This window comes from Nycticebus coucang, chromosome 11 (genome assembly GCF_027406575.1).
Source record: "Nycticebus coucang isolate mNycCou1 chromosome 11, mNycCou1.pri, whole genome shotgun sequence".
Classification (NCBI taxonomy): Eukaryota; Metazoa; Chordata; class Mammalia; order Primates; family Lorisidae; genus Nycticebus; species Nycticebus coucang.
In genome coordinates this window covers 98,410,278-98,433,058 of record NC_069790.1, presented here as the reverse complement: position 1 = coordinate 98,433,058, position 22,781 = coordinate 98,410,278, and the positions used below count along the sequence as shown (strand labels likewise).

Sequence of the window (22,781 nt, the reverse complement as noted above, 5' to 3'; positions counted from 1 at the left end):
TTTATTTGGTCGATTGTTTATTGAATGACTGCTTTTTCCAGTGACCACCTGGTCCATGGGGGTGGGAGGATCACGTGTCATTTACTACCCCATCTCCAGGGCTTGTCATGGTGTCTGTACAGTGTGGGATCTAATTTGTTGAATGGATTAATTGAAAAGTAACCATTTAAAAAGACATTAAATTGAATTTAAACACTAATCAGAAAATAGTGCATGTATGCAATTAGCCTTTTAAATTTGTGTGTAACATTGCATTGCATGTGCGCTGGTTATAATTTTCTAGAAATCACAGAATACTGAAATGTATGGAAATTAGAAAAAATACAATGTCCTTTTTTGTTTTGTAAATAAGAACTGAAGATCAGGAGAAGCTGCTTACTGGAGAGACTATACAATGATCTGGAATGTTGAAGTCCCTTTCTTAAAAAGTGAAAGTTTTGAATCCAACTCACTATTAAAACTTTCGTTTAAGTATACATAGGGTGGTTGATTTTAAAAATCTCAACACTCCCAGTGACTTGATAGATAATAGCAATACTTTCCCTTAGGAACAGTTGTGCTTTCTCATTGTAAAATGTAATTAGCAGATATAAAAAAGGTTTATTAATCTTATAGTGTGTAATTATGGTTGTTTGCATATAAATTCTTTCATGTTCATGGATTGCTTGTCTTTAATTTTAAATAAACAGGTTAGAAGTCAAATGGAATTACCAATTTGATTAAAATCATTACACTTTCTTTTTAAAATGGGGCATTATTTCATTTTCCAAAAGAAATTCAAGCTTAATTGGCCTAGTATTAGGGTTGAGATTTTAATAACCAAACCAATTTGTCTTAGGGTAGATTTTTTTGTCAAAAGTATTTGAAAGCATCAAGTTATGAAAAAGTGATAGAATACAGAAAACTGAAAATCTGAAATGTGTTTCAAATGTCCAATGATCAGTGATTAATGATTCCTGGGCCAGATAGCTTCTGTTTGCCTCTTCACGTCCACCTTCTTCTTTGCCTTCTGTTCACTGCCCTGCAGGGCTCTCCTCTCCAGACAACCTGAAGTTCTCTTTTTCTCTGGCTTTCAGTGACTTTGGTCAGGAAGAAACACAGCAGGAGATGTGGGGCTGGGGAGAGGTCAGGATATAATTTCCTTGTAGGGTTTCCAAGGCTTGGCTGTGTCCCTTCAGGGAGGTCACTGCTTCTCTCAAGGTGGCTTCCATCTGACTCTGTAACTGCTCTCTCTCTGACCTTTAGGCCTCAACAGGTGGCATCTGCCACCCTCCAGCTCTTTCTGTATTGTACCTTTCCACTGCCATTCTCCATATACTGCCCCAGAGTTGAAAACAGTCCCTTTATTTAGCCTTCTGGAGTTACTCTGACTTAAGTATGACATTTGTTTTGTTTTGTTTTTTGGCTTCCCTGACTCATACAATGTCATTGAAAAAGGGATAAGAAAATATACCCTTTTACAATTCATATAATATCATATGGATTATCTAAAACCAACACATGACTTTGGCATACATAGATTCAAAAACAAGATCTTTATGTTTTGAAGAAAGTGAGCCTTTTGTGACTCGATCTTCTTCATAGTTGCTGCTGAAATTTCAGGTTAAGCATCAGAAGTGAACCATCTTTGAATTATTCATTTAGCAGTGAGAGTGAATTGGCCTGTGTCTTCCATCTCTGGTTGACTTGCATTTCTGAAGAGGAAAAGTCTCTTGAGGGGTACTGCCCATATCCTGGCCCATAATGGAATTCAACCTGTGACCTTAAACCTGCTGACATTGTGTTATACTCAGCTGTGTTAATGAACCACAGGCCCCTTTGATGTGGGTGTGTATAAAAAGCTTTGCTTAGTCTGATTGGGCTCGAGTTGGGGAGAAGGATAAAAATTTAGTACAATGAACAATGAAATCTCTCTTATTGTCCTTGACCTCCACAATTTCCCATTTCAATAGGCTTTCTCCTCTTTTCTTTCACTAAGTTCCATTGTGCATCAGAACACAAAGCCTCATGTCCCTCTCTGAGATACCTGTAGGAATTCAATTGAGAAGAATGGCACAGACTGTAAGGAACGTTGCTCAGGCACACACTACCTCCTGAGGGCAGAACTCACCTTCAAGCTGATCTTTCACTGGAGAAAACCCATGATGCTCTCGAACAGCACAAAGAACCCACCCCACTAACTTGCTCAACCATTAAGTTCAGAATTCAACAGACAAGATTGTTTGCAGAGATAAAAAGAATGAAAACCTTTTGGTTTTTAGTGGAAACAAAAACCTTTCTTGATGGTGAAGATGTATGCATCTAAGGTCTTAAATTTTCTTCTGTCTGCAAATGTGGACTCAGATGCTTGTGAGTTTCTTGCAGGAAGATGTGCATCTCCTACAATTCTGAGGGGTTGTCTCTGATCTGTGCCTACGGTACAACTTACGCTAACCTTATCAGGGGTGTGTTTGTTTCCTTTGGATCTTTGACAAATTAGAAACTGTGGAGAACAGATACAAAACTCAGGCCATTCTGAACAGACAAGGCAAGTGTCAAGAGTATCATGATATTTTGATATGCAAACAGTGGGACACCTTAAAAAGGCAACTGAAGTTGTAACTTTCTTGGACCAGGAAAGAGTAATTAGTGGCATCTAAAAGTCTCTGAGCTTCTCTGAGTTTTAGTAATTCTCATTTCATCCCTCAGTCATGTAAAATCAGACATTACCTGAAGGTAATGTGGAGGCACAGTTTGAGAGAGGTGTAAACACTTTTAGACCTGTCTAGAATACCCACCTTACAGATGAAGATGAGCAAGAAGGGCTGCATGATTAAATACTCCATGACATTGGCCTTTGACTAGAAATGTAATTTTTATTTTTCTTTAATGACAAATTGAAGTCTGTGAGCTGTCAAGGTGCTTGCCAAGATAGTTATGAAGTTTTCATGCCATTTTTACCATTTCAAAAAGCTTAATGGCAATTGTATGCGTTCCTATGATGAGTCTGCACAATCTCACAGCTGAAATGGTGCTGAGTGGAGTTGAACTGAAATTCTATCACCTCATCTTGATACAAACAGATCTCTTGTGCTGGTCAGAAGTTTTTGCAACTGAATAGATAGATACGTAATTAATAAAGAATGTGGGAAAGGGTGACTTTTTGCTTAAATAGTTTTATAGAAAAATATTTCAGGGTGGCGCCTGGCTCAAGAAGTAGGGCGCTGGCCTCATATACTGGGGGTGGCGGGTTCAAGCCTGGCACTGGCCAAAGATATATTTGATATATTTGATATAATTTGAGATATATATATATCTCAAATTTAGGATAGATGGAAGAAAATCATAAAAGGGTCCGTGATTAATTTATGGGTGGATTAATTTTTCATTCAATGAATGTTTTTTGAACGCCTTCTATGTGCTAGGAACTCATGTTACATCTGTAAATAATACAGAGAAGCCACCTGTAGAAATCTATGTTAGTAGTAGAAATACAATATTCAAATTAATGCAGTTTGTGAAAAGAGCATGGAAGGAAATATTAGGGTGATGAGGTGATAATGGGAGGTGGGAAGACCACACTAGATTGGGGTGGTCAGAGATGGTCTGTCTGAGAAGGAGTCATTTGAGCTGGGGCTAAAGGGTGAGAAAAGCCAAGAAAGTCTTGAGAAAGTGTATGGAGGGACATTCATGAGTCTTGCAGGAGACAAAAGGGAACAAACTTGTCAGAGAACAAACAGGATTCCAGTGTGGTTGGATCAGGTGAGTGAGGGGCAAAGATAGTCAGATGCCAATCAAAGGATCCCATGACTAGAGGTTTGGGCTTTGTGTTAAGAACAATGGGGAAATGCGCGGCACCTGTGGCTCAAAAGAGTAGGGTGCTGGCCCCATATGCCAGAGGTAACAGGTTCACATCCAGCCCTGGCCAAAACTGCAAAAAAAAAACAGAACAATGGGGAAATGATTGAAGGGCTCAGAGCCTCTGTCAATCCAGAGAGGAGATTCAGGCTGGGAAGGAGGATCAAGTCTGATAGTTTTTGTGAACTAGACTGTAGAGCTTGAATTTTACCCTTTAAATAAGCAAGTGGGAGTTAATAGAGGCTTATAAAAGGTATTGCTTCTTTAAAAGGATGGGGGAACTGATAAAGGTGTGTTTCCTAGCTCCTTTTTGGGGTACATTTTCCGTCCTTTTTTCTCATTTCCCTCTCCACTTCTGTTCTCTACCCATCATATATATATTTTTTTCATTGGTGCTGTTTCTGCATAAGGGTTAAGGGGGTTGTTTGGGTGGATTTGATGTAGGGAAAAGAAAAACAAATATTCCAAATCTTTAAAAAATTTGTACTTCATTTGCCAGTAGGGGATTTGAAGATAGTGGAAATATTGGGAATACTGGCACAGAAATTAAGATGCTTAATGAGCCAATACTCAGTGGTCCACTACAATAAAATAAAAATGAGATGTGACTTCACGAGGACTTGAAAAATTGTCTTGAAATATTATCAGTGCACCTTGATATGCATTATTGTAGACCATAGAAATGAACAAATAAAAATACAAACACATACTCTCACATTCCTTCCTCACACATTGCTCTGCAAAAAGAAAACTCTTCAAGACTTTGGGGAGAAAGTCCTTTACTGAATTAATCTAAGGGCCATCTTCTATCTGCACTTTTATTTTATATACCCTTTACACCTGTTTAATCCTAAACATGAGGCTGACTGCTAATTAAACAGTCCTAGATGTGACTGACTGAAGGTAGTAATTTGAGATAATTAGTTTTGGTTTCAAACACTCAATTTTCACACTTTGTGCTCATTTTTAGAAAGGGGTGGCTCATTATGATAGGCAGGGTGGGAGTTGTGTAAGGAATTTTATTGCTGGACTCTGAGTTGCTGAGGAAATAGGAGGGTTATGTGTCTAAACAAGACAAGGAAATGGTATAGGGCTATTGAATTTGCTATAGAATGCTCCCCTACTCCCCCTACACATTCCCTATACTCACACACACCTTATGCTCACACATGCACAGAGTTCCTTCCAAAGTGAAGGTCAGCGTGCTGAAGCTCTTTCACTAGAACATAGAAATGCACAAGCTTTTGCTCTGGGGAAAATTTTTACGTAGGTAGATCTCACTGAGTCATTCATCCTCTCTTCCCAAGATCCTAGGAAGCAAATGAGAAAATGTGAAAATGGCCAAAGTGTGTGTTTTGCTATTTGGAGGGGTGTCCTTCCTGAGTAGTCGTGTATTATGAAGGCACAAACTCTAATTAAGGGAACAATTTGTTGAGATAAGGCCAGTTTATCTGGGAGAGACAGCAAAGGGCAGGAAGAGGCAGGTCACATGGTTTCAATATCCCACAATTCTAATAAGTAAGTTAACATGGTCTCCACCAGGAGAACAGAACCAGAAAAAAAAAAGGGGGGCGGTTACATAGGCTAAAATGAGCAATCTTTGGTACCGCCAAAATGGATGCTGGGCACACGAGAGCCGAATGGATCTTGCAGCACCCTGGAGAGCTCCAAGCACATTGTTGTGCTGCTCCCTGGATGACTTTTTGTTTTTTCTTCTTCTTCTTTTCTTTTTTCTAATGCCTTTTGAGGAGGAGACTTGGGTGACTGTTATATATTAGGAAGCTACTGTCATTTCATTGGCTACCAATATGGAGTAGGGCTTGCTAGACTCAGATTATTCAGATGGGGAAGGCTTTTCAAAGATGCCAAGAGTGGAGTTAAAACAGCCATGTAGATTGGGTGTCATCTGGCCAGACAGTGGTAGGTGACCATTGGATTCCAAGGTGTGTAGCCCACTGTGGGACCTTGGGATTGCAAGCTCTTTGACATCCTCTTTGAGCACTGAAAGATTTGATCTGTAGGATCTGATGCAAAGCAAAGTTAATTGTTAAACCTTCATCTTCAACCAAGCCACCTGAATTAGGCCATCTTGGAGTCATTTTGATCTCTGAACTTTCACTCACACACAGCGTGGCAGCAGAAGAGGGATGAGATGCACAGCTTCATAGCTCATCCTCCCACATTGTTGAGAAAAGGCATAGGATTTCAAGCTGTGAAAATGTTTTAGCCACTAAAAAGGATGGAGACTTTACATCTTTTGTATTAACCTGGATAGAGGTGGAACACATTCTTCCTTGTAAAGCATCACAAGAATGGAGAAGCAAGAATCCAATGTACTTGATTCTAATAAGAAGGCAGTAGATGAACTAATACAAGGGGTGGGGCGTAAGGGAATGAGCAAGTGGGGAGAGGGAAGAAGGGAGGGGGATGGGGGTCATGGTGTGTGGCACACCTCTTGGGGGCGAGACACAATTATAAGAGGGACTTTATCTAACAAATGCAATCAGTGGAACCTAATTCTTTGTACCCTCCATGAATCTCAAACAAACAAAAAAAAATGTACACACACACAAAGAAAATCTTTTAGCAATTCGTTCTGCTTATATAAGAGAATGGTCTCTTTTTCTAAAGAATTTATTGTTTGGATTCCTTTTTATATTATTTTTTCTAGGGAGTTGGAAAAATATTTTTGTTAGAGGATGTATGTGGTTGGCTATTCCTAAATCTCAATGACTCTATCAATAAGCTGTGGATATTTAAAATAATTTACCAAAAACTCAATCTGAGACTGAAATGGCATCAGGTGTCAAAAAATCTCATATTCAATTCCCCGTTAGTCATGGTTATGTCCTAAAGCCAGAAACAATTTCAGAGGTGACCTTTTCTGATGCATATACCTTCATTTCTCTCTCATTTCTGCAGAACTTACCATGTACAGAATAAAAAAGTAGCAAGAACAAAAAAGCACAATGTTTTGCTTTGGCTTCAGAAACAGTGGAACCTGAAGCAAAACTCATTTTTTCCTACTATTTAGAAATACTGTGCATTGAAAGAAAGTAAAGTGCATGAACCATTATGAAATACTTTCTAGTTAAATCGGTGTTCATGAAACTGTATTTTGGCTTCAGGCTGAGACGGCTTGGTTTTGGGATAGTGTTGGTTTTTTAGCTCTTGTGACAACCTATCATTCTACAAGATTCCTTATGGGTTAAAATGACCTATCATTTGTTTTGCAGATACCTCAAATCAGCTATGCATCCACAGCCCCAGAGCTAAGTGATAACACCAGGTATGACTTTTTCTCTCGGGTGGTTCCGCCTGACTCTTACCAAGCGCAAGCCATGGTGGACATTGTGACCGCCCTGGGATGGAATTATGTGTCAACACTGGCTTCTGAGGGGAACTATGGAGAGAGCGGTGTGGAGGCCTTCACTCAGATCTCAAGGGAAATCGGTAAGCATATATTTATCAGATGGTTATATCTGGAGGTGACAGGCTGCTTGGGCTGGGCATCTTCAAATGCTCTCTGTTCTGTATGGAATAATTAGAACCCCCACAGATGCATGACCTAGGCTGTCCACTCCAGAGGGAAGCACGTTACTTATAAATGATTTTGTTGTTCATAGGTCTATCAAGGTGACACTTTGGTGCTAATTTAGGAAGTAGAGCTCCTGACTCAGGCAAACATTTTTTAAAGTTGTCTGTTTTGACGAGGGAGTTTGCTGGCACATTAGTGCCACTGTAAATTTGAATAAATGACATACTATTTGATTGTTCTGGACGGAGGTTTACATTAGCAAGTCATTAAATTAAAAAAAAGTCAGTGGAATTTAACATCCAATGCTAGAGGGATTAAAACTAGTAATAATCTTAAAACAATGCTGAAATAGCTCCCAAGGGTGTACTTAGGCAATATTCTTATTGTCATATTTGACTTTTTTGCATTTTTCCTCTTGCCTGAAACTCTGAGGCTTATAGTGGGCTGAAGGGCAATATGTGATAACTTTGTTAGAACAAGGCATTGACAACCTCCCTTCTGGGCTTTTTATATAAGGTGCTTATTCAAATCTCTGTGGGCGTTTGACTTTCGTGTATATATACCTATGAGGTGGTAAATCCATTCAACTACTTTGAAAAAATAGAAAAAACAAAACACAACAACTTAGAGCACAGATATTTTTGCTGTTTAGCCAACGAAGTATCTTTGGGTGAAAGGAGACATATTACTATAACTTAAATATCATTATTCTTATTAAGAATGAATGAACTTTTCTCAAAGAGCAAGAATAATATTTTATGGAAAGATCAAAGTGTCTATTAGCTGTTTTTCAGTAATTTTGAATCCGAAGAAATTATTTTGAAAAATTTGTTTTCTTGGAAGTATCCATTCAGGAAAAGATGATTGTAGTGGTTTGGGCTTAACAATAATTATTAAGAACAAAGAGTTTGAAGTTATTGAATTAAAAATTTCACTTGAAAGACTTGTAGATGCCTGGGATCTGTTCTTCTGTACGTAGTAGGACATGGACATTTACTATACATAATATTTAGTACATTTAACATTTGTTCTACGTTTGTGCTGTTGCAGAAAATGTAGAAAAGGCCTGGTCTTGTTGGACAGTTTGGGTTAATTGATTTAATTGGACAACTGTTCACACCTGCTGTAAGTGTCCGTGATGCCATAATCTGTGCTTTTTGGAATTTTAAATTATGTCATGATTGCTATGAAATGATTCAAAACATTTGGTTGAACGTTAAATTAGTAAATTAGTACAATTTATATTATCTTCTTGAATAAAAATCTCAAATTTGTCCTTAGAGGAAGTGCCCACTCAAATGAAAACAAGGGCTTCTGAAAACAAGGTTAATGTATTATTTAAGCAGCCGATGTCAGTTTTTACCAGGGTGATAATTCAATCAGAGAAGGAAACTAATAGGAGATACATTGAAATAAATTTTCTGCAGGGATTCTGGACATTCTTCAACTGCAGGACACATTTTGCATGCATGTAACAGATTATTGTAAAAAATTCAATACAGGACATAATTTGCCAATTGCTGCAGATTGTGATAAAATTCATTGTTCTAAAAGTTAAGTGAGAGCACAGTTTAGTTCTTTTGACTAAAATAAGGGATACTTAGTGTTTGATTTGTAGGGAGCATCACTACACTTTGTTAACACTGTCACACAAAAGGATTCAGATGGTGCCATTCAATATTCCTGTTTCTAAGTCATTAGTATGGGAGAAAATGATTTTAGTGCCTTGTATACACTTCTGATTAGAGCAACATATTTCTTCTCTGTTGATCCTTTCAGTACTCTATGACTTGATTGGCTGGCCATTCTATTTCAGTTCTCACTTATCTGAGGAATGGAGGGAGGGAAGGATTGTCAATTAATATGCAGAATACTGAAAAGGCCAAATTAATACCACACTGGAGTATGCCATGGAATATATTAAATATCAAAATCATCCCTCATTTTAATGACAAAGATTTTATCTAGAACAAAAATAGCTGAAAATTAAACCTTTTACATGACAATGATATTAATGGGAATGGCAAATGGTGGCAACTTAACCCATTCTGAAATTATCTGATGACTCTAATAAAAATTCATTAGTTCTGTAACATTTGCAGCCTTTTACTACAACATTGATGACATCTCTGTCACTATGTTAGTGGTGTGTTTTTAAAAACCTTAATCTCTTGACAGAAGAAGATGTACAATTTCACATTTTTTGGAGTGTCTGCCTATTAATATAATAATATATTTTCCCCAAATGTTATAACTTTTCCTGAACTCTATTCTGAATTTCTCTCTTTAGCACTATTGATTTCTACAGAATTTCAGTGTAAATTGAGGGTTCTTATGTCTTACCTCTAATTAGTTCAGACAGATCATGATGGAGTGATGGTGAAATGAAAATCGGTTTAGTGATAAATTGTACAATTTGATTAGTTTTTTTTTATTTTAACAAAATCAGACACGAGTAAATGTTCTTTATGAATCTGGGAGAATGCAGTTTATAAATGAATGGCAAGCGTTAGTGATAGCTCTTGTTTAGTCAAGATCCTTTCAAAGGAGAGAGGGACAGGTGATACTTGATAAAATAAAGAGTAGCCCCTCAATGCCTCGCTCTTATATCCTCTTGACCTTAGGATTTTTACTGGAGAAGGAAAAGAACATATCTGAGATCAGCGTAGATCTCAATTTGACTGAAGCATGGTTTGAGTAGTGAGATCTGTGAGACAAAATTGGTAGGCTTGATATGGACACAAAATTTAGTATTTCAAATCATAGCATGCTTATTATTTTACCCTTAACTTTATAGACAATGGGAGGAAACTGCTGAGGAGAATAGACAGGGATCTACCCTGATGTGTGTTTAAGATTGTACTAGTGAAAAGTGGAAGTTACAAAGACAGGTTGACAGGCCATTGCAGTGCCAGTCTTGGCCCTATGTATGGGATTGATAGTAGAAATAGAAGAGGAGACAGACTTGAGAGACATTGGTGATGAGGAGTCTGTAGAATTTAGTAACTAACTGCACACAGAGTTTGAACTTGAAATTCCATACCAGAGCAATGAGGAGAAGACAAGTACCATAAATAGGAAAGAGATGGTAAGATGGAAAGGTGGCTTTAGGGTGGGAAGCATGAGTTTGATCATAAACTTTATGTACCAGTCCACGTCTTTGTGTAGAAGAATGGCAAGAAACATTCATCTAGAATCAAACACGGACTGAGATATAGACGTGAAGCTCGTTCTTATAAAACTGATGGTTAAGGAGGGAAAAGTGTTTACTGAGGTAGAACATGTAAGTGAAATAAAGTGGGCTGAGGATGTCCTTGTGGGGAGAAGCTTTCTCAACAAGGTATGGGAATAATGGCCTAGAGATAGCAGTGGGAAACTAAGAATAAGGTAGAGTGTTCTTTTGATAGATTTGTGGTCCTGAGAGTCTTGAGGAAAAATTCAAGTGTGTTGAACACGTTTTAAATGAAAAAACAGGAACTTCTGCCAGGAAGAATAGCTGAACACGAGTGATACAGTTAGTGGCAGAGAATGAAGTAGTGTCCTTGAGAAAGGGTGTTTTGTAATAGTTTCCTGGGGCTGCCATGGTAGAATACCACAAACTGGATAGGGTAAAACAATAGACATTTATTGAATGGGAAAGGTGGAATGGGCTTGTAGTCCTAGCTACTTGGAACCCTGAGGCCAGAAGTTCAAGGTTTCAGTGCACTGTGGCAGCAGCTATGAATAGCCACTGCAGTGTAGCCTGGGCAATACAGCAAGACCTCACCTCTTTAAAAAAAAAAAAAACAGAAATGTGTTGTCTCATAATTCTGGAGACTAGAAATACAAAATGAAGGTGTTGGCAGGGCCACGCTGTTCTGAAAGCTGTAGGGGAGAATCCTCTCTTGCCTCTTGTCCCTTCTGGTGTCTGTTGGCAGTCCTCGGTGTTCCTTGGCTTGCCAGTGTATCAGTACGAGCTCTGCCTCCATCATCACGTGACCATAGTCTTCCTTCCTGTGTTTGCTTCTGTGTCTTCTCTTATCCATATAGGATTAAAATCTCACTGGATTCCGGTATGAGAGAGTCATCTTAACTAATTAAATTTTCAATGACCCTGTTTTCAAATACAGTCACATTTTGAGGTACCTGGAGTGAGGATTTCAAGGTTCCTGGTTTTGGAGACAATTCAACCCATAAAAAGTGTTCTCAGGAGGAATAGCTTCCAGTGATAGGGGTGGGAAGTAGGCCGGGAGGACAAAAGGTAAGAAAAAGGAGAGGGATCTAAGCAGATGGAATTTAGTTAATGAAGAAGCTCACAGTATAACTAGTTCAGAGGTCCTTTTGGAGCATAATGGAATTTTATTCCTCCAGTCCTGACTACTTGGATGGGTGGGATGACCACTGGATAATTCAGGGTTCCATGTGGGGGTAAGTGGTGACTATCTTTCCTAGGCTTTTAGGTAGTCAAGAGCTTCCCAGTAGGATCGCAATGGGTGTTGCCAGTATAGGTGTGTATTGACTGTTCAACTGTCCTGCTTTGTGCAATTTTAAGAAGACTCTTTTTGATGAGACCTGGAAAATTATAGACATCCATAGAATCTTTCCTGGACTAATTTATTTTTATTTCCCTTTTAGGTCTTTTGGCTTGAGGGTTGGCGACAACTTAGTTGCTGCTGGTTCAGACTTGTCCATCATCCATGTTATACACACTCAGTTGTTAGGACCCCAGACCTCTATTTCTGTATTAATTATCTGATATTACTGTGTCATTGATACTGACACAAAGGGTTTGGTAATACTTGTTCATGTTTTTACAGCATAAACTCTGGGGCTTGTGACTCAATAAGTGACTTTCTTAGGGAGTCTTTACACAGGTTTTTTCACTTCTTTGTCTTACCTTATTATTTTAAAAATAAGACAGGATAATAAATGTTAATGCTATTGCTATCATAAGGAGCAAGGAAGCTAAAGCTTTATCTTCAAAGATAAAAGAAATATGTTAAAGCATTGTATCTTTTCATTGTAGATTTTCACACTGTGGGGACACACCTCCTTTAATCAGTCATCGTGTTTATGAATGGCTTATTGAAGATGACAGGCCTCATCACATATGTTACAGGGGACAGAATAGACCTGATTCTGTCAAATCTTCTACTGTATCAAATCTTCTACTATCTAGATTCTATCAAATCTTCTACTCTTCTACTGAAAAGAGTAACTGTATGTTACTCTTTTCCCCCCAAATTGCAAATGCTGGAAGCTTCTGATTATTATTTGACATGTGTTCAGAATCTTAAAATCTTAGAGTTGGAAGCGACCTAAGAGTTGTTGGATTGGCAGATTATGTTTGAAATCTAATAAACTAATTTAATTAATTCATTTTTATATAAAATGACAGACACTTGCCAAAAAGTTTGATAATTCTTTTTTCTTTTTTTGGTGAGGGCCAAACAATAAAATAAGGAAAATTTCATTCCTGGTATGCAACTGAAAAGTGCCCACTGATCCTATTTTCAAAGTGTCTTAGCAAAGTTTTAAAACAATGCATATTTTAGCTCTCTTGGGTTATAAACAGAAACCAAGTTTCTGTTAACTGAAATGGACTCACTTTAAGATTAAAACAAAGTATTTTCAATGATAGAAAGAAATGAATATCTGAAGAATAGTGTTTTCCCTCAGACGTTCATTGCTTTGGAAAAATGACTTCCAGTAGGGAAAAATCAATTTAACTAAAGTATTAATGTTGCAAAATACTATGAATGAAAGGAAACATTTTAATTCAATTGAAGATTTTGCTTTATATTCCTACAGCTGACTTCCATTGATAATACCACATCTTGAGTTAAACTCATTTAATTAATATTAACACCAGGTAATTGACAAAAATAACTTCAAAGGAGGGCTGAGGAAATTGCAAATTGGAACTGCAGGTGCAGAAATACTGCAGAAGCTTTACAGAGATCCAGAGAATGTTTGTATGATTTTAACAATTACTGCAGAACCTGATCAAACAGAGAGTCCTTTTAAAGTTGTTCTTTTCCTTTTCCTTTCTTTAAAAAAGAAAAGAAAATAGTGACTAATTCTCACATAAATGGGATTTAATTTTGACCAAAGTACATTATTTGAACAATAATTTTTAATTCAACTTGTTAATATATTGTTTAGGATATTGCAGCCTCATTTATAAGTGAAATATGTTTGTAATTTCCCTTTTAATACCCTGTTTCCCTGAAAATAAGACCTACTTACAGGAAAGATAAGACGTCCCCTGAAAATAAGACCTAGCGCATCTTTGGGAGCACACCTTAAAACAAGACACTATCTTATTTTCGGGAAAACAGGGTAATATATATTTTCCAATTTTAATATCAGGTATATCCAGATGAAGTAGAATGAATTTGAAGTATTTCTTCTTTTTTCTATTGTCTATAAGATTTGGCATGATCTGTTTTTTGAAATTATCTTCTATTTTTATTTATAAATATTAGTTGTCTATTTTTTGAGACTTTGGGGGAAAAAAAGAGTCAAACTTGTTCTTCACTCTGACCTTTCCTGATATTTAGGGCTTAGTAACTGCCAACGAGCAATGGATGCCATTAATGTGAAATAGCAAACAGCATTAAAATAAGTACTTTAAAACTTATGATTTTAATACTATAGTTAAGTTTTTAGTAAACAATGGCAGTGTGTTGCAGTGGAATCAACCTTGGAGTCAGAAGAAAATTCTTTTTAATTGTTTGGGATTCATTGAGGGTACAAAGAATTAGGTTACACCTATTACATTTGTTAGGTAAATTCCCTCTTATAAATGTGTCCCACCCCCAAGAGGTGTGTCGTCGTACACCATGACCTCGTGACCTCGCAACCTCCTCCCTCTTTCCCTCTCCCTCCTTCTCCTTCCCTCCACCACGTTTTAGGTCATCTAGTATCTTCATATTAAAATTGAGTATATTGGATTCTTGCTTCTCTATTCTTGTGATGCTTTACTAAGAATGTTTTTCAGTTATGAGACTTTGTTAACAAGCTTCTCTGAGGATTAATTTTCTTGTCTATAAAACAGGGGACTTCTGCTCAGTGACATCAAATGATATAATTCTTGTGAATGTTTATTATAAACTCTAAAATGCTGTTTAATATTAGACATTACTAGTGAAAGATTTCCCACACCTAAGCTAGCACAAAACTGTATATCATCATAGGGATGGCAGGTGTATTGGCTGCTGTGTAGGGTATTTGAAATAGTGGAGAGGTCTTTGCTTGATTTGTTAACTACCTTCTCTCTTAGAGATAAGTAGTAATTCCTCCTGAAAGGTCAGGGAGGAGGATTTTGAATGGTTTCTGATTACTCACCTTCTCTTCTCTCCTTTCTCATTCCAAGCCCCCACCCCACTCCCGCCCTGTGGTAAGTATTCTTCTATCCTGAATCTGATTCTTGGCATCCTTGGCTGTTGAATATTACTTGTCATAAAATCTGACGGGAGTTTTTGCTTGGTTCTGACTGCTCAATTGTGACTTCAAAAAGGTTCAGACTGAGAGTTGTGACTCATGCCTATAATCTTAGCACTCTGGGAGGCCAAGACAGGAGGATTGCTTGAGGTTAGATGTGCAAGGCCAACCAGTGCACCATAGTGATACCTCTGTCTCTGCAAAAAATACAAAAATAGGCATAGAGGCATACATCTGTAGTCCCAGTGACTCGGGAGACTTGCTGGGTCCTCCGGCAGTCGTAGTTGAGGGAAGATCAGGGCCAGCCCGACCTCGTCCCAGGGGCTGAGTGGGATGGCGAGTGTCGGCGGCTCGAAGAAAACCACATGGAGCCGGGAGGCTGTTGAAGCAGGATCTCAACTTTATTGCGTCAAGCAGCTGCTTTATATAGAGTGTGGGGAAGGGGCAGGGAAAGGAAGCGGGGGTGGGGGGTGGGGGAGGATGAGGTACGTGAAATGGTGTGATGGGTGGTATAACAGGGTTGGGCCAATGGCATGGTACCACGTTGGCTGTATCTAGGTAGAGGCAGTTTCAGGCCCGGCCTTGCTGAGTCATTACTACGTGGAAGTAGCTCGATGGATCTACTTCTAGTCAAGCTCGGGAAGTTGCACTAGGCGTCAGGCACATGGCAGGGCCCAAAAAGACTGAAATACTTGAGCCCAAGAGTTTCGGGTTGCTGTGAGCTATGATGATGCCACTGTAGCCAGGGTGACAATGCAAGACTCTATTTAAAAAAAAAACAACCAAAAAAACAAAGATTGAGATTTGAGGCCAAGTTTGGCGTACCTTGCTTCATCCTTGTGATTGTGCTCTTGTAAATCCCTGTCCTTAAACTTGTGGCTCCTACCACTTGTTGTTCTTATTGTAATGCTAATTTCCCAGTTATGACTCTTCTATCAAAATGTGTTTTTCTCAGTGGAAGGGTCTCTCAATACCCAGCAGAATGCCTGGCACATAACAGGAGCTCCATGGATGTCTGTTGAATGGCTATTGTCATCAGATTCACGGTTATGTTAGAAATGTGAGCCTGGAGATCAGGCTTGCTCAGGATCTGGGAACTGATAGGCAGAGGTGTTTCCAACAATGGCTTATGTGTTCTCTTTTATACTGTGTAGCCTATGTGGGAACTATCATACTGCTAAGCCACTTAAAATTCAATTTTTTTATTGCTGGCAAATGCCAAAGCCTATAATCTATAGGTGTAGCCTAACCCTAATTTCTTAGCTGACATGGCTAGTAAGTGGTTAAGAGCTTCTCACCGTTTGGGTTTGAGTTCTAGATCTGTTGCATTCTAGCAAAAGGACCTTGGATAACTTAATCACCCCAGTTGTAGAATGGAGATGACACTCGTGTGAGAAATGAGTGAGATCATACATAACAACATGGGGAAATGGCTGGGGCTCAAGAGCTGTCAATTTGTTAAGAGCCCATTCTCACGAGTGGGTGGGTGGGTGGGGATCTTACAGCCCTGAGCCTGGATCCCATTTTCTCAGTGAGTAGAAGAACGTGCAAAGGCCCAAGTAAGTGCTCAATTAAAGGCAGTCAGTGCTTGTCATTCCTGAAACTTACTCTGTACTTCCTACCAGTGACCAATCTTGTTATTTCCTAGCATGATCTAATATACCGTCTAGCATACTGCTGGCATGCATTGAACACGTGAATTAATTAAATGCCAGTCAGGGTTGGTTCCCCAAACCTGCAGCTCCTTTTCCATTTTGACCATTCTAAGTATTAATCGATGTGGTGAGTATTTGTAGTCCAGCTATCACATTGTACTTGTATTAGACTTTGAGGATCCAGAGACGAATCATGGTCTCTGCTTCCCAGAAGGTCACTGTGTATCAGAAGATTAAAAATTTGTGTGATCTTTGTCTTAGTGGAAGTATTACTTAGAGGCATTGCCCCAAAACACCATACCTGAGAGAGTTCATGTAACAAAATGATTTGGCATAAGGCAGTGGAAGGTGACAGTTTGTGCACCCTGAGCTCAAAGGCAGTACACAGTATTATGTGAGTTAAATAATATAGATAACTTAAATAGAAGCATGGTTTCCTGAGGAAATAAGGCAGCACAAAAAATTGAATGTAGACTGTGATGTCAACTTAGGCTAAATCACCATAGCCTGGCGGGATAAGAGACTAAAAGGACATCATAGGGCAGGATGCAGGTTTGACTCATTCAGCCCCACATCCATGCCACCAAGATCAGAGCACCAATGCGTAATAGGAGCTCAAATGAGTGTTGAATGAACTGTCACATCAGCTCACAAGAACAGTTCCATCTAACACAGGATTTCCTCTGGGCAAACACATCAAGCAGCATTTGAAGGGGAGCACAGTGGTTGCCCTCCATGTTATGGAACACAAAAGGCTAGCATTGCACTCTGAACATCCCCATTTCCCTTAATAGCCCATTATGCACATGCCAGCTGTGATGCATGATGCAAATGTGACTCCAGAGTCGTATGGCCACGAGTACCACTGCCTTGGAAGTGTTTCTGAGCTGCTACAAGAGGCATTATTTTTTTTTCTCACTGCTATAACTGCCAGAAGACATGTTTAAATCATTACTTGAATTTCCTTTCCCAACCAAACCTCTTCCTAGAGCTGTTAAGGAGAAACAAAATGTGCTGACTTGAGTTTCACTCTCTCTCCTTTTCCCCTTTCTTTTTCCTTGTGAGACCCCAATGAATCATGAGATGGTTTCGGTCAGGTAACAGGAAAAGGAGCAAAGAAGCTGAGTATTCACCAAACATGTACAGAGACTGCGCAGCACGGTTCTGCCAAGGGATACGACCCTTGAAATAATTGGCACCTATTTCAATCAACTGTGCATTTGACAGCCTTCTGATTTTATTATTCTTGAGCTATTTATTTTCAAAGGAAGTATAATTGTTACTCTGTTGGTGAGTTATGAAGCAAATTGGGAAAACACTTTCTTAATTCTCAGGCCCAACTCTTTTAGGGCCCACAAAAATGACATAAATGGATTCTGATGTTGCTTCATTTCTGCAGAAGGGTGTTTTTATATTATGTTCTTCTATCAACACAGCAAGTACAGATTGCACCTTAAAGCTCTCATCTAGTGCTGGAGTTGTCAAGCAGAATGGCTTTAACAAGGAAATGACTTTAGGAAAGAAAATAAAAGGATGTGATTTCTTTGGGGATAAGCACAGGGAGAGAAGCATGCTTCTTGTCATGGCTCATGAAGCATGCAGAGGACAGCTGGGTAGTCTCAGATCCAAAAATCATTCAAAGAACAGGGACAAATGTGGGCTCGGGTCTCACAGAACTTCATAAATCAGGGCTGCACCCAGCAGCCATAATCAGTTTTGTGGTTTGAATTGTACCCTCCTCAAAATTCATGTTGAAGTCTTAACTCCTAATGCTTCAGAATGTCACCCTGTTTGGAAATAGGGTTGCAGAAGTCGTTAATTAAATTAAGGTGAGGTCAGACCGGAGAAGGTGGGCCCCTAATCCAGTGTAACTGGTGTCCTTGTAAATAGAGGAAATTTGGACACAGACACACACATAGGGAAGACACCATGTGAAGATGAGGGCAGAGATTGAGGTGATGCATAAGGTACGTGCCAGGGATGCCTAAGATCACCAAACCACCAGAAGCCAGGGGAGAGACATGGAAGAGATGCCTCCTCATGGCCTCAGAAGGATCCAGCACTGCCAATACCTTGATCTCAGGTTCCTAGCTTCTAGAACCAGGAGACAATAAATTATGTTTCTTAAGCATTGTGTTTGTGGTGTTTTGTTACAGCAGACTTAAGAAATGAACACAGTTGGCAATGGGAGTTAAATAGTAGGAAAAAAAACCCAAACAGGGACCACATGGTTGATGTGACAGATCCTATCTCTTTCTAATAATTTGCACAGAAATCTCAGCGAGAGAGAGAGAGAGAGAGAGAGAGAGAGAGAGAAACTTAAACCATCACCTGAGGCTGAATTCTCTTATTCTAGGGAACTCATATCTATTCATTCATAGTGTCATATATCTGCATATGCCCATAAAAGGACATGAGAAATGTAATGACAACAAGCTGGAGGGGTTCCAGACCCCAGCACAGAGCCAGGTTTCTGCTCAATGGCTTTATGCAGTCAGACCTTAGAGGCTGTGTGGGAGCACAGACAAAGGCCCAGACGCTTCCACCGAAGCAGGTGAAAGTGGACAAGAAATAGGCAGAGTGTCCTGTAAGGCCAGAATCTGGGGCAGAATCCATCCCCAGGGATCTGAAATGTATGTCAAAAGTGGAACAATACTGTAAATTTGCAATGACACAGAGGGGCTCGGGGGCCACACCAAGACAACTAGGAACAGGGGCTGTCATGGCAAAATCATTCCAGACCTTGAACACTTGTGGGTTGAGGCTGGTTGTGAACTGTTGGCCCTGGATCAGACTCAGGAACTGAGCAAGACTGAAGGGCATGAGTGCTGCTTGATAAGAGTGATCACAGAAAATGAATGGGCTAACACTGCCAGGGCAAGTCAGACACTGATTATCTCTGGGATACATCTGAGTCATTACCAATAGATGAATAAATATGCTATATATATTAATACATGTTAAACATTTCCCAGATACATATTTTATTGTGAACACCTGGTCAGTTTCCAAGGTCCCATGTAAACTACTTTGCATTTTAATTACTCCCCTCTCTTTCTTCAGAGGCAAAGAGCCTAGCTCATTCATCTTTAATTAGTGCTGTAGTCGCAACCTCTGGAAGCTGTTCTAAGAACGCTTGTTGAATGAGTGATAAATGGACACATGGCAGGTGTGCTTATCCCAGAGACATAATGTCAGGAAGTAGGTGGCTTGGAGAGGAGAAAGGACAAAATGGCAGTCCATGTGAAAGTGTTCTGTAGCATAGAATGGGACCGTGCTGTAAAGTCAGGGTTCAGCCTTGTGTCCTACCTGGTGGCCCTTAGCGGACATGGGGTTTGGGGCATGGCTGGGTCTGTAACAGGAAGGTTCTTGGGAAGGATGGAAATCCAGGAAACCAGACTTCAGGGCTAGGGTGAAGGTCAAAAGAGAATCAGCTAATTAAATGACAGTAAGCTTGCCTCCCAGATTGCTAAACTTGATTCTAAGAACCAGAACCAGATGGTAGATCTGTAATTCTGGTGAAGCAAGGCTGAGTTAAGGACCAGAGATCTGGTCTGACAAACAAGGTGGATACTAAATCGGAAAGTAGGTAAACATGCCGAATGTATTATTACTCTTTCACCTGGCTCAAAGTGATCCAGGTATATAAGCGTGTGATGAGGTTCATAACTGCAAGATGTCCTAAGGTCTAGACCAGAGCTTTTTATAGTCATGACTCCAGGTCCTGGGAAACTTACTTAATCACCATTTGTTCAACAAATAATTGATGCCCATATGAAGTTACAAGAAATGAACTAAGTGCTGAGAATTCATAATCTAGTCTCTGGCTACTAGGCCCTCAAATTCTAATGAGAAGACTGCTTTTAAAAGAAAAAAAAAGGCAAACAAATTAATAATTATAAATTCAAGCTAATAATTATAAATTATGTCTTATTAAGAAAGAAGTAAATGCATGCTAAGGGTTTCTTAGAAAGACAGCAGAGAAGTCAGTGTGGCTAGAACTCAGCAAGACTACCCACAAGGTGGGTAGTCAAGGGCTTAACTGACACGGTTGAATAGGCTGTGGCTTGAAGTATGCATTTTATTCTCATGCAGTAGAAAACCTTTGATGGGGTTTGATTTGAGAGTGGCATGGTATGATTGAGGCTTTAGGAAGATCATGGGCAGAAACTCGATTGCCGGGGTAACAAGGAAGCAGAAGATGAGTTAGAAGTTTATTGCAAGTCTCCAAGTGAGGGCTGGTGTTGGCTTGGACCACACAGTAAGAGCAAGGGCAGAATGTGAGTTGGGATTGGTGGATACACAGTCTCAGGTTTGGAGGACAAGGTCTCTGGATGCTATGGAGACCCGTGCCATTGAAACAGACCATCTTGGCCAACAGCAGGGTGTGTCCTGCGCCTTTAGGTTGGGATGGGTGAGTCCAGAATGACTATGTGCCTTCCCTGAAAGGATGATACAGGGATGGGATATCAGGTGAATTATTCCTACAAAATTTCACTCTAACTAATGCTTTATTAGTGAAAAGAGCTGAAAAAGAAAATGCCCCCTCTAGGCTATTGTTAAAGCTTTTTAACAAAATCCATTTAGAGATCTTTACACCTATTTTTTTTCCTGGATGCTAGGAGGATCTGAAATTTATACTTTCCTGGTTAATAGTTCTAAATATATCCCCTTAAATTCATATTATTTTTGCCTTTTTATTTTTACTCTCTTGTGTTCCTAATTTATTTTAAGGCTCATTAATCATTACATAGTTTTCTGAACATTTTTATGCTCTAGTAATACAGTGGTGATTCTGGAAACACTTCTGGGTCCTCATACTCAAGTGTCATAGGAATGGGTGATTTGACACTTTCATCTCTAAAAATTAGGTTTAGTGCATCTTTTGTTTAAAGTATGTAAAATTATGATTTGACTATACTGCTTTTGATTTACAAATTCCAACACGAACCATATTCTGATAAACATGGATTATTTGCTTACGTAAGTGTCAGTAAAGCTTCAGTGGAAGATGGAGGCTTTCTTGGGTCTCTTTATTTCTCTGTCCCAAATCTGAGATTCTCCTTGGATAATTCATTGAAGCAAGAGAACCAATATTTATTAATGCTTTCTTTACAAATACCATCTAATAGAGTTTTTCGTTTGCTGTGAAACTGACATTATTGCTATTTTATAGAAGGGAAAACCAAGGCTCAAGTAAAGTATATAAGAGCCCGAGATAACCTAGTCAGAAAGTAGTAGCCTGGGGTCCAAACTCAGGGCCTACTGATCCCAAAGTCACGTTCTTTTTACCTCTCTTGTTATTTCTCTTTTGAGTCTGCAGATTTTTGTTTCTGTAGTCGCCTTTCCCATTCTTGCCTTGTTGAGTTGCAGGGAGGATAAAAAAGGCCATGCCCTTGTACACAGCCAGACTTCTTGCTATTCCTTCCTCTCCCTATTCCTGCCCTTACCTTATTACCTGAGCATCTCCTGATGTGCCTGTGTTGCTGTCTTCCTTCTGCCAGAAACACTCAGCCCCAGTGTCAGGCTGGAGTGGTTTTTATTCTTTAAGATCCAGGATCAGCGATACCTCCTTGGTGAAGCTTCCTGGACTCCCTTAGTTAGTCCAGCTCCCGTCTGTGATGGCAACACTTTGTGCATATCTTTAGTAAAGAAAGCTTTATTTCATTGTCTCAGTCGGGACCAAAGTTAAGCTAGGGAGAGAATTTAGGGTTTTGAAACAGTCTAGGAGTAAATCTGACTTCAGGTAGCTTAGCTCCACATTGTAAACCCAAGTCTGCAGGTGTGTGTCTCGCTCGGGCTCTGCGCTCTGCTTTCTGAGTATTGGCGTCATTCTTAGGCTTTTCCCACATGGTGGGAGGATGGCCACCAGCAGCTGTAGGCTTGCATGCTGCCAGCTTAGCAACTGTATTAGAGCCTTAACAAATTACCACACATGGGTGGCCAGAGACAACAGAATTTATTCTCTCACAGTTGTGCAGCCAAAAGTCCGAAATCAAGGTGTTGGCAGGCTCGGCTCCTTGTGGAGGCCCTGAGGGAGAATCTAGTCCATGCCTCTCTGGCTTTGGGGGCTGCCAGCAATCCTTGGCATTCCTTAGCTTGCAGCTGCATACCTCCAATCCGTTTCCCCATTGTCACGTTGCCTTCCTCTCTGTGTATTTCTGTTTTCTTTTCTGTTTCTTATAAGGACACTCATCATTGGATTTAGGACTTACGCTAGTCCAGGATTGTCTCACGTTAGTTCCCCACCTTAATTATATTTGCAAAGACACTTATTCCAGATAAGATCACAATCTGAGGTTCTGGGTGGATGTATCTTCTGGAGG

General features: G+C 39.5%; 1 protein-coding gene across 1 annotated transcript in view; it reads left to right on the top strand.

The window, feature by feature from the left end:
- The window catches only part of GRM8 (glutamate metabotropic receptor 8), an 843,712-nt gene that overhangs the window by 150,416 nt on the left and 670,515 nt on the right, over positions 1–22,781 (top strand). Inside the window, exon 2 of the mRNA XM_053553714.1 lies at positions 7,074–7,290. Coding sequence (XP_053409689.1) covers positions 7,074–7,290 — 217 coding nt within the window. The remainder of the gene's footprint in view (positions 1–7,073; positions 7,291–22,781) is intronic.